This window comes from Pelodiscus sinensis, chromosome 18 (assembly GCF_049634645.1).
Source record: "Pelodiscus sinensis isolate JC-2024 chromosome 18, ASM4963464v1, whole genome shotgun sequence".
Taxonomy (NCBI): Eukaryota; Metazoa; Chordata; order Testudines; family Trionychidae; genus Pelodiscus; species Pelodiscus sinensis.
Genome location: NC_134728.1, coordinates 23,673,890 through 23,688,067, shown reverse-complemented (window position 1 = coordinate 23,688,067; position 14,178 = coordinate 23,673,890). Strand labels below are relative to the sequence as shown.

Genomic DNA, 14,178 nt, shown 5'->3' with positions numbered 1-14,178 from the left:
CCCCAGTGGACACAGGGGAGCTGAGGGCGGGGGCCATTGCGGGGGTGGAGAGGGTGCAGGAGCGGCTCCATGAGCCGTACCTCTGGGGAAGAAGAGCTGCATGAGGCTCACGAGCCACGGGTTGGCCACCTCTGCCCTAAAGCCCAAAGGAAAGAGGGCAGAAACAGCAAGGGCCCTCATAAGGAGCCTGTTTGCCCACTGTGCTGATCACGTCCCACCCCACTGAGCAAGCAGCAATAGCCAAGAGTTTAGCAGCTCTCGAAAGGCTGCCGTCAGAAAGCATTACTGAAGGGAGAAGCAGACCAAAGCAAGGATCCCTCCTCCCCACTTACACCTTGCGGTCATTGAGCAGCATCCCGTTCATGGTGTCAATAGCCCGATTCGCTGCCTCATGAGTCTCAAAGTGAACGAAGCCATAACCGCGGGATCCGTTCTCATCGCACACAACCTGCCCAGGAGAAAGGCAGAGCAAGACACACAAGAGCCCTGATAAACAGAAGGCAGATCTGTCCCTTAACCTCCTTAGCACCCACCCACGTCCCCTCGCCAACGTTCAGCCTCACTAGCATCTGCTTTTTCACCAAGCTACAATACCTAGACCCCCACCATTCTTGTGCCATGTGGGCCCGTGCAGGAAGAGATACAGGTCACAAGCTCAGCTCCCAGGGTTGAGAGATGCTGGAAACACCCCTGAGGAAATGTGCTGAAGCCCTGGGACAGGAAGTGGTCTGCACTGCTCCTAGCAGATCCCTTCTAGCTGAGTCAGCATGCATCAGCTCTGGAGGCAGTTGCATCCAGCCTTCTTTGCTGGGGGAAGTAAGATAGCAGAGATCCTCCCCAGTAACTCATTAAACACTGGCTTTATTTGTTTCATGAGCGAAAATTTAAAGACAAGGACACAGCACGACGCAAAGAGAATTCATCTCTCCACTCGTTTGACATCCCTGGTGACAAAGTGCAGGCAAGTCCTAGGATAAATCTTGTTCTTGCAGTCAAAACATACATACCTTGCAAGAAAGGATATTCCCAAAGGCTGAGAATGTATCGTACAAGGCTTTGTTATCAATGGAGTCGTCCAGATTCTTGATAAACACATTCCCAACTCCCGATTTCCTGAGTCCAGGGTCTCGCTGGGACCACATAATTCGAATGGGCCGACCTTTGATCACTTCAAAATTCATGGTGTCCAAGGCCCTCTCAGCTGGCAGGAAACATGCACATTTATTACAAACAAGTGAAAACAATTATAAAGAGACACTAAGTGGTACATGGCCCAATATTCCTCCTCTTGTAACAGTGGCTGTCTTATGAGCAGATTGTTACAATGAGCAGGGAAGTGTTATTTTCTAGCCTCATAGATGGGAAAAAAGACCCCCATTAAATTACAATTAGGGATGTCAGCAAGTGGTCGACTAGATGATTTATCAGCTGCCCGTGCGGACCATCTGCCTGTCACCCCATGCTGCTACCTCTGATACAGAGGTGGCAGCAGCCACTGTCTGGGGTGGGATCTGAACTTCTGGAGCTGGTATGAGCTGGAACTGAGCTGGGCTGCCTGCCCGCCTAGCTCCTAATATACTTTAAATGCAGAGCAGGGACAGGGGCAGGTCCCGGACCTGTTGCAAGCCAGGAGTGAGCTGGGCTGCTGGCTAGTCTGCTAAAAAATGTACTGGCGGGGGGCAGGATGCGTGTAGTCTATAGCATTAACCTATAAGCTTTTGCTTATCGATTAATCGACTACACCCGCATTTCTCCAACTGTGGGTCCCGACCCCCTGGGGGGTCGTGAGCAACTTGGGGGGGGGGTCGCAGTATTACAAAGTTTGAGAACCCCTGGATTACACTATTACATCCCTGCCCAGGGGGACTATAAAATAGTTGACTAATCACTAAAAATTCATGCGGTTAGTTAGTTATTGGGTAATAGAATAGTCAACATCCCTAATTATGACCAGAGAAGCAGCTGCGAAGCTATATTGCAAGCCAGGTCCCAAGCCACAGCAGACACACTGGATGATCCTCTAGTAACATGTACAATGGAGGAGTCAGGCCTGGGGCTCTGTTCAGGTAGCCACCCAAAGCTCATCATCTCCAGCAATCTGTGAATCCCTCTGTGCACTGGCACATGGGGAGTTTTCTTCATTCACAGTAAAATGGAAAACCCTTACTCTTGGCTGCCTGTGTTGGTTCTGCTTTGAGCAACAGAAGAGTTTCAGTCTCTAGTGCTATTGAACTGCCGCTCTTCACCAGCTCGAACCTCATTCCAAAAAAATCGAAGGTGCCTTAGAGGTTTCGCCATGGACTTCAGCATCGTCTTTGTTAAAATAAGAACAAATCCCCCACTTGGCGGGATGGATCCGGCCCATGGAGGCCCTTTTGCCCACCCCATGCTAGAAAATGAGAATGCTCTACAGGTGGGCACAGCCATCATGAAGAGAGACACAGCCATTCTCTACTGCTCTCTGATCTCACAGGAGGACAGTCAAGTCCAATGTATCTTAATGTGCATGAATAACATTCCCCAAAGCACTCAGACTTTTTCACCTGGGCAGAAAAAAAACTGTAGGGTCCTTGGTGTCTCCCCCCCACACACACTATCTAGGCGCTGTAATCAGCCCTCAAACCCCAACCCAGATCACAGATTTTTTTTATTTTTTTTTTTTTTTTTTAAAAACACACCACTTTCCAGAGGTTAAGTTTTATTAGGCTTACCGTCAGCAGGCTGCTGAAAATTTATGTAGGCATAACCGAGCGATCGACGTGTGGCAACATCCCGACAAACTCTGATAGACATGATCGGTCCAGCAGGGGAGAACTTCTCATACAACATGGCTTCGGTCACATCTGGGTGCAGATCTCCCACATACAAAGAAGCTAATGGATATCCAGGGCCACTTGCATTCATGGTCAACCACAAAGCTTAAAACTTTAAAGTGAAGCAAGACCTGGTTACTTGCTGTGGCACAAAGGATGTTTTTGTGCCAAGATAACAGAACATGGACTTTGATCACCTGCAGCAACCACCAATTAGAGTCTCACACCAAACTCCAGTTGCCTAGGAAGAAGTTAGCTGCAAAGCACAGACTAGAATCCAGAATCCATTAATTCTTGCAAGTTACATCTGAACTGAACTGCAACAGCCCTCCAGGTATACCACACAGCCGGTATTTTCAATAAGGTTTTGCTCTCCCTTATACTGAGATGAAAATCATGAATGATTAATGTACATTCCTAGAACTGTCCCCCATATCAAGCAAACTGTACAGACAACTGGATACTCAGCTGGGTGGCTGTTCATGATTGAGACACATCAAATGGAATTTCATTCCACAGTAAGCATAACCACCCAAGTGCATTTATATTATAATTCCTTATGGTTTCCTTCTTCAGAAGGAAGAGAAAATCCAAAGACATTTTGCCTCAAAAGACATTTCCTATAAAGTCACTGCCATTCATAGTATGACATCATAGCTTTCAGTATGGCTATATAGTGTACCATTCCAGAGTGACAACACACTGTAAAATGAATGACGCCGAAGTCTCTACAAGAGTGTATTGGGAGCCACTTTTGTGTGCTTGTTTTGTCAGGATACAGGACAGACACGCGCTCCGTGGAAGTCTGGCAAATGCCCTCTTCAGGGTTTGGTGGGGAAGGGGGAATAGGGCAAAGTGGCAGGACTTACAAGTCAAGATGCTGAGGCTCTGTTCTGAACTCTGCCCAAGTCTGTACACTCTCTGAACTTCTCCTGCTGTAACACAGAGGTGACTAACACCGCCCTATGCAAGAGGGATCCTTAATGGAAGGTGCTAGGGAAATCCATGGTAGTGCCAAGAAACACTGCTGCCCCTCACGTCAGAGAACTTGAGCCACAACAAACTAGCCCATGTACCACTCAAAAACTAGAAAAAAGGAAATGGGGACTATCACAGAAAAAGAAAATTGGGGTGGGGAGGGCAGGATAATTCTTGCCAAGAGTACTGGAATTTGATGTCTTGGGGTAGGTCTTCAATTACAGTTAACCTGAGCTCACACCGGTCTTAACCTTCTCCCCTTACCAGCCACACAGAAAACCACTTTGTTTCAGCAAAACCAAGAAGCCCCGTGGCAGGTTAAAGACTAAAAACATTATTTGGGCATAAGGTTTCTTGAACATGCATCCCACGAAAGTTTATGCCCAAATACATTAGTGTTAAAAGTGCCACAAAACTCCTTGTTTTTACTCTAAGACACTGAAAACCCATGTCAAACCCAGCCTAGCTGACCTGGCAGGGCATAATGCAGACCTTGGTTCTGACCTATAACACTCTAGGGCTGTGTCTAGACTGGCAAGTTTTTCCGGAAAATCATCTGCTTTTCCGGAAAAACTTGCCAGCTGTCTACACTGGCCACTTGAATGTCTGGAAAAGCACTGACAATCTCATGTAAAATCATCAGTGCTTTTCCGGAAAAAACTAAGCTGCTCCCGTTTGGGCAAAAGTCTTTTTCCGAAAGACTTTTGCGCAAAAGGGCCAGTGTAGACAACATAGTACTGTTTTCCACAAAAAAAGCCCCGATCGTGAAAAAGGAGATCAGGGCTTTTTTGCGGAAAACCGTGTCTAGATTGGCCATGGACGCTTTTCCGCAAAAAGTGCTTTTGCGGAAAAGCATCCTGCCAATCTAGACACGCTTTTCCGAAAATGCTTTTAACGGAAAACTTTTCCGTTAAAAGCATTTTCGGAAATTCATGCCAGTGTAGACATAGCCTAGCTGAACAGAGGTATAGTCAGTGAGATTTTGCAATGAGAATGCGGGCTTCCACCCCCATATCACTGAGATGCTGACAGGTCTCCAAACCTCTTTCTGTTCTCCCCAAAGAACAAACAAAGTTCTACTGCAACTGACTGGGAAACAATTATGGAGCATCTCAGCACAAAAAAAACTCATTAGATACATCCCCAGACAAGTACAGAAGCAGTGGGGTGCAGTAATGAGGATACGGATTTGCAATGGAAGTGCTCATTCCTGAGCTAGGCTATCCCAGGCACTGCTCACCTGAATTGGGGACACACCTCTAGAGAAAGTGAAGTCAATAGGTGTACTGAGGACCAAATCCAGACTGTCGTTTTGGAATGGACTGTGAAATCTTTTTCTTTTTTAATCATTATTGCTATTGTTTCAGTATTACCTCCTCTGAAGTCTGGACCTTGACTATACCCCTCCTGAGAAATCTGGACTGACAAAAACTGATTACCCCTATTCTAGAGGTAAACCAAGAGCTAGTGGCAGAATTTTCCTGGCAACAATTCCAAGCCTGTGGCATTCACGCCCTGCAGAAATACCAACCTATCTGCTTCCAGAGCTACAATACAAAGGCCTTTGCGCAAGTCTTACCAATTGATTAAATCCTGGTTGGCCGGTAAAGGTGCAACCAGCAGGGAAGAGTTGGGTTGGCTTCTCTCTCTGAGATTTCTAGGGCCCCAACTTAAATATTACAAGGCTCCTTAGATAACAATGATGGATGCCAAATCAATGTTTGAAATAAATATGTATAATCTTGCACTAAACTATATTATATGCTAAATACTTTTGACACAGACAAATGCTGAACTCCAGAGAGTTTTGCATCAGCTCCAGAACTCAAAGCCGGGATGTGACGTACTGCCGAAGTTAGAATCTCTGTGTAACTGAGGTCCTCATTAAGGATGCCACTGGGGCTCTTGTACATTTCAATGGAGGAATGCAGAACACCCTGTTCAGCCCCGGGCCAATGGGAAATCCCACTGACTCCGGGCTGCACGTGGGTGCCAGCTTTGAAATGTAAATAGAGTCCCCAATGGGGGCTCTGGTGCATTTAAAAGCAGAAGCGCATTCATGGAGCCCAGGGTCAGCAGGGGACTCAGAGTCCACCACTGATCCCAGGCTCCATGTTGCGCTGCCAATTTGAAATGCCACATGGAGCCCGGGGTCCCCAACTGATCCCAGGCTCTGCACAGCATTTCCGCAGGACCCAGGATCAGCTGGGGACTCCCCATCTGACCGTGGGTTCCATGCGGCATTTCCCCAGAACCCAGGGTCAGCTCAGGACTCCCCAGCTGATCCTGGGTTCCGCGGAAATGCCGCGTGGAGCATGGGATCAGCTGGGGAGTCCCTAGCTGCCCCTGGGCTCTAGGCAGCACTACCCCTTTGAATGTCACAGAGGTGTCGTTTCAAAGGGGCAGCCCCTCAACTGAGCCAGGGATCAGTTGGGGACCCCGGGCTCCATGTGGCATTTCAAATTGGCACTGCCCCTTTGAATGCCACCAAGATTTGCTGTGCAGTGCTGCCCTTTGAAGTACCCCCTCTTCCACTCTCCTTTGCCGCCTCTATCTGATAAAGGTGGCAGAAAAATCAACTAGTCAACTGACTATCCGATAAGCATTTGCTTGTCGACTAGTCTTTAACATCCTTAGCCCTCATGCAAATACGGTCACCCCGACCAATGCAGGCTCAGGAAGAAGGTGTTAATCCCCTGAAGCTGGGGAGAAGGCTGCTGTTTTGTAAAGCCTTGAGCCACAAAGGGAGGGAAATTTTTAAAAGGGGGTGCAGAAAGCACATTAGAGAAACCCAAGAAGCAGAGGAAGTAAATCATTATTTGTGAATTTTATTACAATTCAAACTATAAATTCTGCAAACACCCACACTTGGGCCAGTGGAAGACGCTTCTTCATTTGTGTGGCTGAATCTGGGAAATGTGGCATAAGCAAATAAATCAATACACAGGAAAGGGCGAGAGGGGAAGAGAAAAACGAGGCAAAGAGCAAGCTGCCTTTTCAAATCCATCCCTTTTGCCTGAGAATGCTATGAATAAATAGGCCAATACCAGTTCTGAGCCATGAAAAAGTCAGTCAAATAGCATCTTGCCTTGCCTGTGGAGCCAGCAGTACAGATGCAGCCCACCAACAATTAAGATGACGATGGGGTTCCCACTCCAACAAACAATAGCACCTGCATCAAGAGCACACTGACAGGTCAGGCAATCAGGAAAGAAACTTCACCTGGGAACAGACTAAAACTTAGCCCTTAGCAGGAAGAAACCTGGTCCCTGTGTGTTCAGAAGTGCTCTTTTGTCCACACTAAAACAGTAGATTAAGACTAGAAAATGCCAGAATTTTAGAATCCTAGTCTGCAGACCTGGTCCCAGCCCTCACAACCCCAGGAAGCTGAAGTTCTCCTGGCTTATCCACAGACCATTGCAAGCCCCTGGGTGTTCTTTTCCCTGTCAGCCAATAAGAGCCAAAACTTGGAAATATTGTTCTGTTTCATCTATCAGAGAGAAAACAAATTTCCCAGCACTTCTCTGGTTCTTTTGGTCTGTGAATCTCAAAGGCACTCGATAAAAACGAGAGTTAAATCTCACACCATTCTGTGGTAGGGAAGTATTATCACTGAGGAAAGCCTCAGGATAGTGACAGACCTATAGCCACAGAGGAAGTCGGTGGCATAGCAGGAAACAGGATAGTTAGGTGCTAACATTCCAACCGGTGAATACTTCATCTCTGATGCTGGAAGGCCTAGCAGAAATTTCTCTTCCCCTGAAGAGTAGAAGTGAAATAGTGAGTCAGCTAGGGAAGAAGTCAAAGCCACATTAGCAACGCCTGCAGGAGAGATCTGAGCAGGACACAGCAGAAGAGCAATGTGGAGGGAAGGATCTGACCCCGCATTCTGCGAAGCTCTCATTCTGTCTGCCTGGCAAAAGGTGATTCATAGGACTGGGACTCTCAAAGCCAGTTTGTACCTAGACAACCTCCATTTTGGACAGAGTCATCCACCATTTCAGCGTACCCTCAAGCCTTGATTTACTTGAAAGTCTGTACCATAGCTTCTTTCTAAGGGACTTCCTCCTTTCTGAAGGATCTGCATGCAAACAGATCTAAAAAGAAATTTCCTCACATCTGATTGTGTTGGAGTTGAAGACTGAGATTTTTGCCAGATTTTGAGTAAATTTTATGGCTCAAGAAATCCAACCAGTTAGACTACCAGGCTCAATGTAACTTTCTACAATAGTACAACCTTGTACTCAATATGGCTCAATATGCCAACCCATTACAGGGCCCATAGGCAGTTCAGGATTTGCATCAGTGCACGCTCCCCAATATGGGAGGATTATTCTAAGAGGGGTGGGCGAGATTCTGTGGCCTGCACGGTGCAGGGGGTCAGACTAGATGATCATAATGGTCCCTTCTGACCTTAAAGTCTATGAGTCTATGAGGAGATCAGCCTTGGAGGCCAGATCCAGGCAAGCTGAGGGGCCACATCTGGCTCCCAGGCCTTAGGTTTCCCATGCCTGCTTCAAAGGTTCAAATTTTACACCACATGCCTTCAGCGGGATCACGTGAGGCATGAACCAGCATAAAAGGGGAGACTGTCCAAGTCCCAAAAGGGCAGCTTAAGACCCAACTTCCACTGACTTTCAGTCACAACTGTGTCAAGCTTCCTTCGAAAACTTTCCCCCTAAAACCCTGTGTTCATTTTAAAGGTATTATTAATATTGAATATTTGTGGCCCAACAGAACTAGCCCCGTGTGTCATTGATCACTTGGGCATCAGAAGCCATTAATGTGCCTGAGAAAAACCTCAGGTAGTAGAGAGGCAGCAGCAGCTTTTAATACCGTTAGCCCCACCTGCTGAATATGCTTCCCATTTCTGCGCTGCTCAATCCCTTACAACCGCTTATCCCAGTATTTCGAGCCAAGAAACCTCCATTTGCTGTTGCTGGCAGACGCTCACCAGCTTCTGATGCACGTAAATGAGTTTCCTGCCCAGGGATGTTTCTGGGGAAGGCGTTTCTGTGTCTGGTACAAGCCTGTCTCAGGAAAGGAGGGAGGGACCCATCTCTTGCGCTGAGAATGCACCACTCGGCCAGGGTTCAGCATTCCCAACCCCACTAGACCCATGCCCAGAATCAATTCCCCCAGCCGCCCGGAAAGCGCCTAGGCTGAGGGGCTGCCCCGGTGGGAAGCATTTAAGACCTGCCCCCTAAGGAGGGGGTGTGCCGGGGGGGGGGGCGCACTGGAGCATGCTGGACCTCTTGAACAAGGGACGGGGGAGGGACTCTGGCCGCACCCTTGCTGCCCACCCCTCTGGGCGCACGAGCCCTCCGGGGCAGCGGAGCGGGCTGGCCCTGGTACTCCAGCCCCCCGAGCGTGGGCTAAGGGGGCGCGGGAGCCGGCTCACCCCGCAGCGGCGATGCGGCACCCACCTCCCCGCGGGCCGCCCCCACTCACGCTCGCGGACCCGGCAGCTCCAGCGCAGGCGGCGGGAGCCGGCAGCCAGCGAAGCGCTCAGGGCTCCCCGGACCCCGCCCCTTCTCCTTGCCGGGCAGGCGGGGCCAGCGACCCCTCCCCGCGCCGCCAGCTGCACGTGGTTCGTGCCCGGGCAGCCTCCGTCCCGCTCCCCCACCAGACTTACAGGGAGCACAGAGCGCGAGCGGGGCTTCTCCCGGGGCCAGGCTGCGCCCCCGGTTCTCCCAGACACCCCCTTTCCCTTCAGGGACTGCGCCTAGCTCCCCCACCCCTAGCTCCGGCTGCTCCGATCCCCGCTGGCTGATTTAAAGCTCCTGGAGCAGAAGGGGGAGCCAGTGCTCAGGACTCAGGTGAGAGGCTTCCTAAATGGCCACGGATCGCAGGAACCCAGGGAGTTTGTGGAATCTCCATCACTGGAGACTTAAGAGCACTATTTGAAACCCCCTGTGGGGCTGGGCCATGCCTGCAGGGGGCTGGGCTTGATGGCTGCTGGAAGTTCCTTGCAGTCCCATGATTCTAGTTAAGGAAGAGGCTGGGTTCTGCTTCCTCCACTGCCCCAGGCATCCTGCTTGATTTTGGGAAATGCAGGGAAGACGAGCTCCATGTAAGCTCAAAAGTTCACCTCGCTCATCCACAGAAGTTGAAGCAAAATGCAGGACTATGCAGCACTTTAAAGACTAACAAGATGGTTTATTAGATGATGAGCTTTCGTGGGCCAGACCCACTTCCTCAGATCAAATAGTGGAAGAAAATAGTCACAGCCATATATACCAAAGGATACAATTTAAAAAAATGAACAAATATGAAAAGGACAAATCACATTTCAGAACAGAAGGGGGATGCAGGGGGGGGGAAGGAAGGTAAGTGTCTGTGAGCTAATGGTATTAGAGGTGATAATTGGGGAAGCTATCTTTATAATGGGTAAGGTAGTTGGGGTCTTTGTTCAGTCCCCCCCAGAGAGTGTCGAATTTTAGCATGAATGACAGTTCAGAGGATTCCCTTTCAAGTGCAGATGTAAAAGGTCTTTGTAGCAGAATGCAGGTAGTTAAGTCATTGAGACAGTGTCTTTCTGGTTGAAATGGCAAGAAATTTTTTTCTTTGTGATCCTGTCTGATATCTGTTTTGTGGGCATTAATCCTTTGGAGAAGAAGTTGATCTAATCAAATATGTTAATCTCATTCGCCTGGACCTTAGGAAAGTCACCTCTCCCTTTGGTGCTTTGGCTCCCCATGTGTAAAACAGGGAGTATACTGCTCTTGTGTCTTACTAAGGTGCAATGGGCCATTTAGTTATGATCATAGGAGCCAAAGAGAAATATAGGGGGAGATAGAAATGAAATAGAATCAGGGAACCCAGCTGATCTTTTCTCAGTAGCCATTTAGCATTTGTCAAATGTAGGCAGGTGTGGAAATGTGTAACTGAATCACAGGGACTAAATTTGTTCTAGCAGAATCTTAAGCTTGCTGTTCACATTAAACTATCAACTCTACTATGGGAACCTCCTCGTTTGTACTCAGTGTCATTAGGAGGCCACTGAATGACTAATGATATCCTGAGAAACCAAACAAGGGAGGGCAGAAAATACACATTGAAATATACCTTTTTGAAAGATATTAAAACACTTTGAAATAAATGGGAGCAGCAGCAGCTCTAAACTAGAATTTGGGATATATGGGCTTCCCTGAAAACCAGGCCCTGTATCTACTATGAAAAAATGAAGCCAAACTGCACCCAAAATAATAAGATGCGAATGACAGTCCCTGCCTCCAAAGAAAGAACACAATCTTAATTGTCACAGAAAAGGCATATAGAGAATTGCTCCTTTATTAAGACTTGTATTTATTTCCTTAGATTGTAAGTTCTGTGGGGAAGAAATGATCTTGGTTCTGGGTTGGGGCATCACTTAGCATAATGAAGTCCTGGTCCACAGGTAGGGCTCGTAGGCATGACCACAATGCAATAAATAATGTAAACACTGTCCTCCTCCAGTTTATCTTAGATTCAAGGATATTGTTCCTTAGCTCCAGCTTCCTACCAGGGTGCTGTGAGGAAAAAGAATTCTCATTAACCTGAAAAACTGCAAGGACATGGTTGGGATGAAGTTTGTAAGGATTTTATTTCATGAGATCTTTTAAAATATTTGCACTGATTTTCCTTCAGCAAATCATGGCTTGGCCTCTGACACTAACAGAGTGCATAAGCAGAACTTTAGGCCGGCTGAGTACATGACAAGGAAACCAAGGTACACTCAGAGCTGCAAAAGAAGCTGGAGATTTCAAGTCTCCAGCAGTATATCAATAGATATTCAGCATGGTTTTATGGGGCAGTATAGTACCTTTTTCAGGGGACATGCAAACCTCCTTAGTCTTTACAGACTAGGATCTAATTACAAGTGCTACAGGTGTATTAAACACTGCAAGTTGGCTCTAGTCCAACGGGTGTAATCATGTTCTACCTACTTAAATAGAAGTGCACTGTAGTAATGATCAGAAAAATTATTCCTTTTAAAAAAAAAAATGCTGAGACGCGGTGCTGCTGCAGAGTGACTGCAGCAGTCCACCCCAATCACACTGCAGTAATGACAGCAGTAACTCAGCTAGAGATTAAGGGTTTATTATAAGAGTGAATAGGTGAGGTTTTGTGGCCTGCAATGCACCGTTCATCAGGCTAGATATGTATCATGATCATCCCTTCCGATCTTACATTCTATGATTGGTCAGTATTTAGTTAAAACACCTCAAATGTATTTATGTAATAACAGCCACTAAAAATCCAGAGGGGAAGTGGTCCAACGACGATAGTAACCCTTAACGTACATCTTATTTATACACACTGACACCTCTGCTCCATAAACTCCCTTCCAGGCAACTAGCCGCCAGCATGTGGAGAAGTGGTTATGTGCAAACTCACAATACATAACCTGAGCTTGGTCTAGCCTCATACTTTTCCCATGTGTAAGGACATTATAGACTTTAGCCCTACAGCTAAAGGAACTTAATTCAGTACTGAGCTCGAAGTTCATCTTGCACATTTGACCGTGGCAGTGAGAAACTTGAGCATGCATTGTGGTCAGTTTTGAATTTGAACAAGTCTTTGCTGTGAAGTTCAGGAGTTTGTGTTTGAGTGATAAGGTGCATCAGTTAATATTAATAGTGGCTTATCTGGCAACTTTAGCAGAACCTTAATTGTAATTGACATACAGAAATCTTCAGCAGCAGTATAAAGAATGCTTGACACGCTGGTCTCTGCTCCAAGATGCCATTCCTCACAGTGCTGCCTGTGAGCAAAAGCAGGCTGGGGAGGGAGGAGGCATGACAGAGCATTAGCATTTGCCTGCATTCTCAACCTAACACATCTGCATGGGCTCAACAAGGGTATTTACTGTGTTCTGAGCCATAGCAGCAGAACAATTGGATTCTTCTTCAACAATTCAGTGCAGCCTTGGCTCCTCCCACCATCGCCATCATTTGGAGACTCAGACTATGGCCTGGACTGGTGTATGAGGGCCACGGGATAAGTGGAACCATGTAATAAGGGAGTCCTCCTGCAATGGCTTACCACAAATGGATTTCCCTTTCCCTGCACTCCCTTGCAAGTCTATAGGCTTATAGCAAGGAAAACACTCTTCTCCTCCCATACTTTGCATTTCTGTCCCCCCACATACCTGTTTGCTCTTCCGCTTCCTCTGCTGGCAAGCCTGCCTCCTAAGTTCCCAGGGGCAAAGATGGGAAGGTGTCTTCCATGAGGCAGGCAGCTCTGAATCAGCAAATAGCAGTAGCTGGCACAAAACTGTGCTATCCACTTAACAGTGGAACTTTATCAGGGTAAGAAGTAGGAAGTGTACAGTATAAATGCTGTAGCAAGCATTGGGACTTAAGGCTGGATGTGCTTACAGAGGATGGAAAAACTGGCAGAATATCTGATTGCATTGAATAACTTCCATTTAGCTGTAAAATTAGTGGGACGGATTAGTGTTTGACCCTCAAATAGCTAGGTTTTAACACTATGCTTCTCTAGCAGTTGAATGGAGTAAGATGATAGGTCAGTACCACTAGTGTGATAAGAAAGTGTTATACACAACTGCCTGCCACAATGGGGAAGGCGTGCAGAACCTCTTAAAGAAAACACACATTTACTGCCTCTTTTCAGACATCTTACATTTAAGTTATAGCTACAGCAGTTACAACTCAATCTACCATATCAAGTCCCCAAGGGCATAGAATTAAAAAAAAAAACTCAAATGGTATCAGTAATGGCCATATTATTCTACTATCATCAAGTCAAGCTCCTGGAAGTTTAAAGGGAAGAATTAAGAATAAGACTTAGAATACTTTCCTTGTGCCTACCCCTTCCCTCCTCTCCACCACAGGTGTGTGTACGTTGAGACAACACTTGGAGAAAAGGACCTTCAAAGACTTGCAGGAGAAGTGTCTTACCAACCCACCTGGCTACAGAATACTTTTTAAATGGAGATGAGATAACCTGAGTGTGCATAGCAATTGTACTCCCTAATGTTCTAAATATGTTAACAGGTGGTTTGTACGTGGAAGGAATGTGTATGCCAACATTCTTCCAAAGTAGTAAATGCAGTGTTGCAAGACAATATCAAAAATCCCTCCAGCACTCAGGCTCTACCTTGCTTTGAGAGAGAATTGCCAAGAGAAATGTCACTTCACAATTTTCATCAGATGCTTTCCCAGAAACCAAATTAATTCAATCCCCTTGTACAGCGAAAAGGTCATTAAAACAATTATAAAAGCTAAAGTAGGATGAACTGCTTTTTTCATTCCTAGCCAACCTGCTTCCAAGGTTCAGGATAACTCCTGGATCATAAAGTAATTTGATGGTTACTATTTACTGAAATTTAAAGCACCAGATTTTCAGAAAGTAGCCCCCACTTGCATTCATTGTTGCGCTC

At 46.8% G+C, this 14,178-nt stretch overlaps 1 protein-coding gene across 10 annotated transcripts in view; it reads right to left on the bottom strand.

Moving 5' to 3' along the window:
• Positions 1-14,178, bottom strand: part of PABPC1L (poly(A) binding protein cytoplasmic 1 like) — a 37,731-nt gene that overhangs the window by 18,258 nt on the left and 5,295 nt on the right. The window contains exons 1-4 of one of the 10 annotated variants that reach the window (XR_012896551.1): positions 9,193-9,370; positions 2,712-2,925; positions 1,008-1,201; positions 333-448 (exon numbers count right to left, since the gene is read on the bottom strand). Coding sequence is in view for 8 of the 10 variants with exons in the window: in XM_075901266.1 (XP_075757381.1) it covers positions 333-448; positions 1,008-1,201; positions 2,712-2,904 (503 nt within the window). In the remaining 2 variants the exon portion in view is untranslated. The other 9 variants (XR_012896550.1, XM_075901266.1, XM_075901265.1 and 6 more) reach the window with 9 other exon arrangements.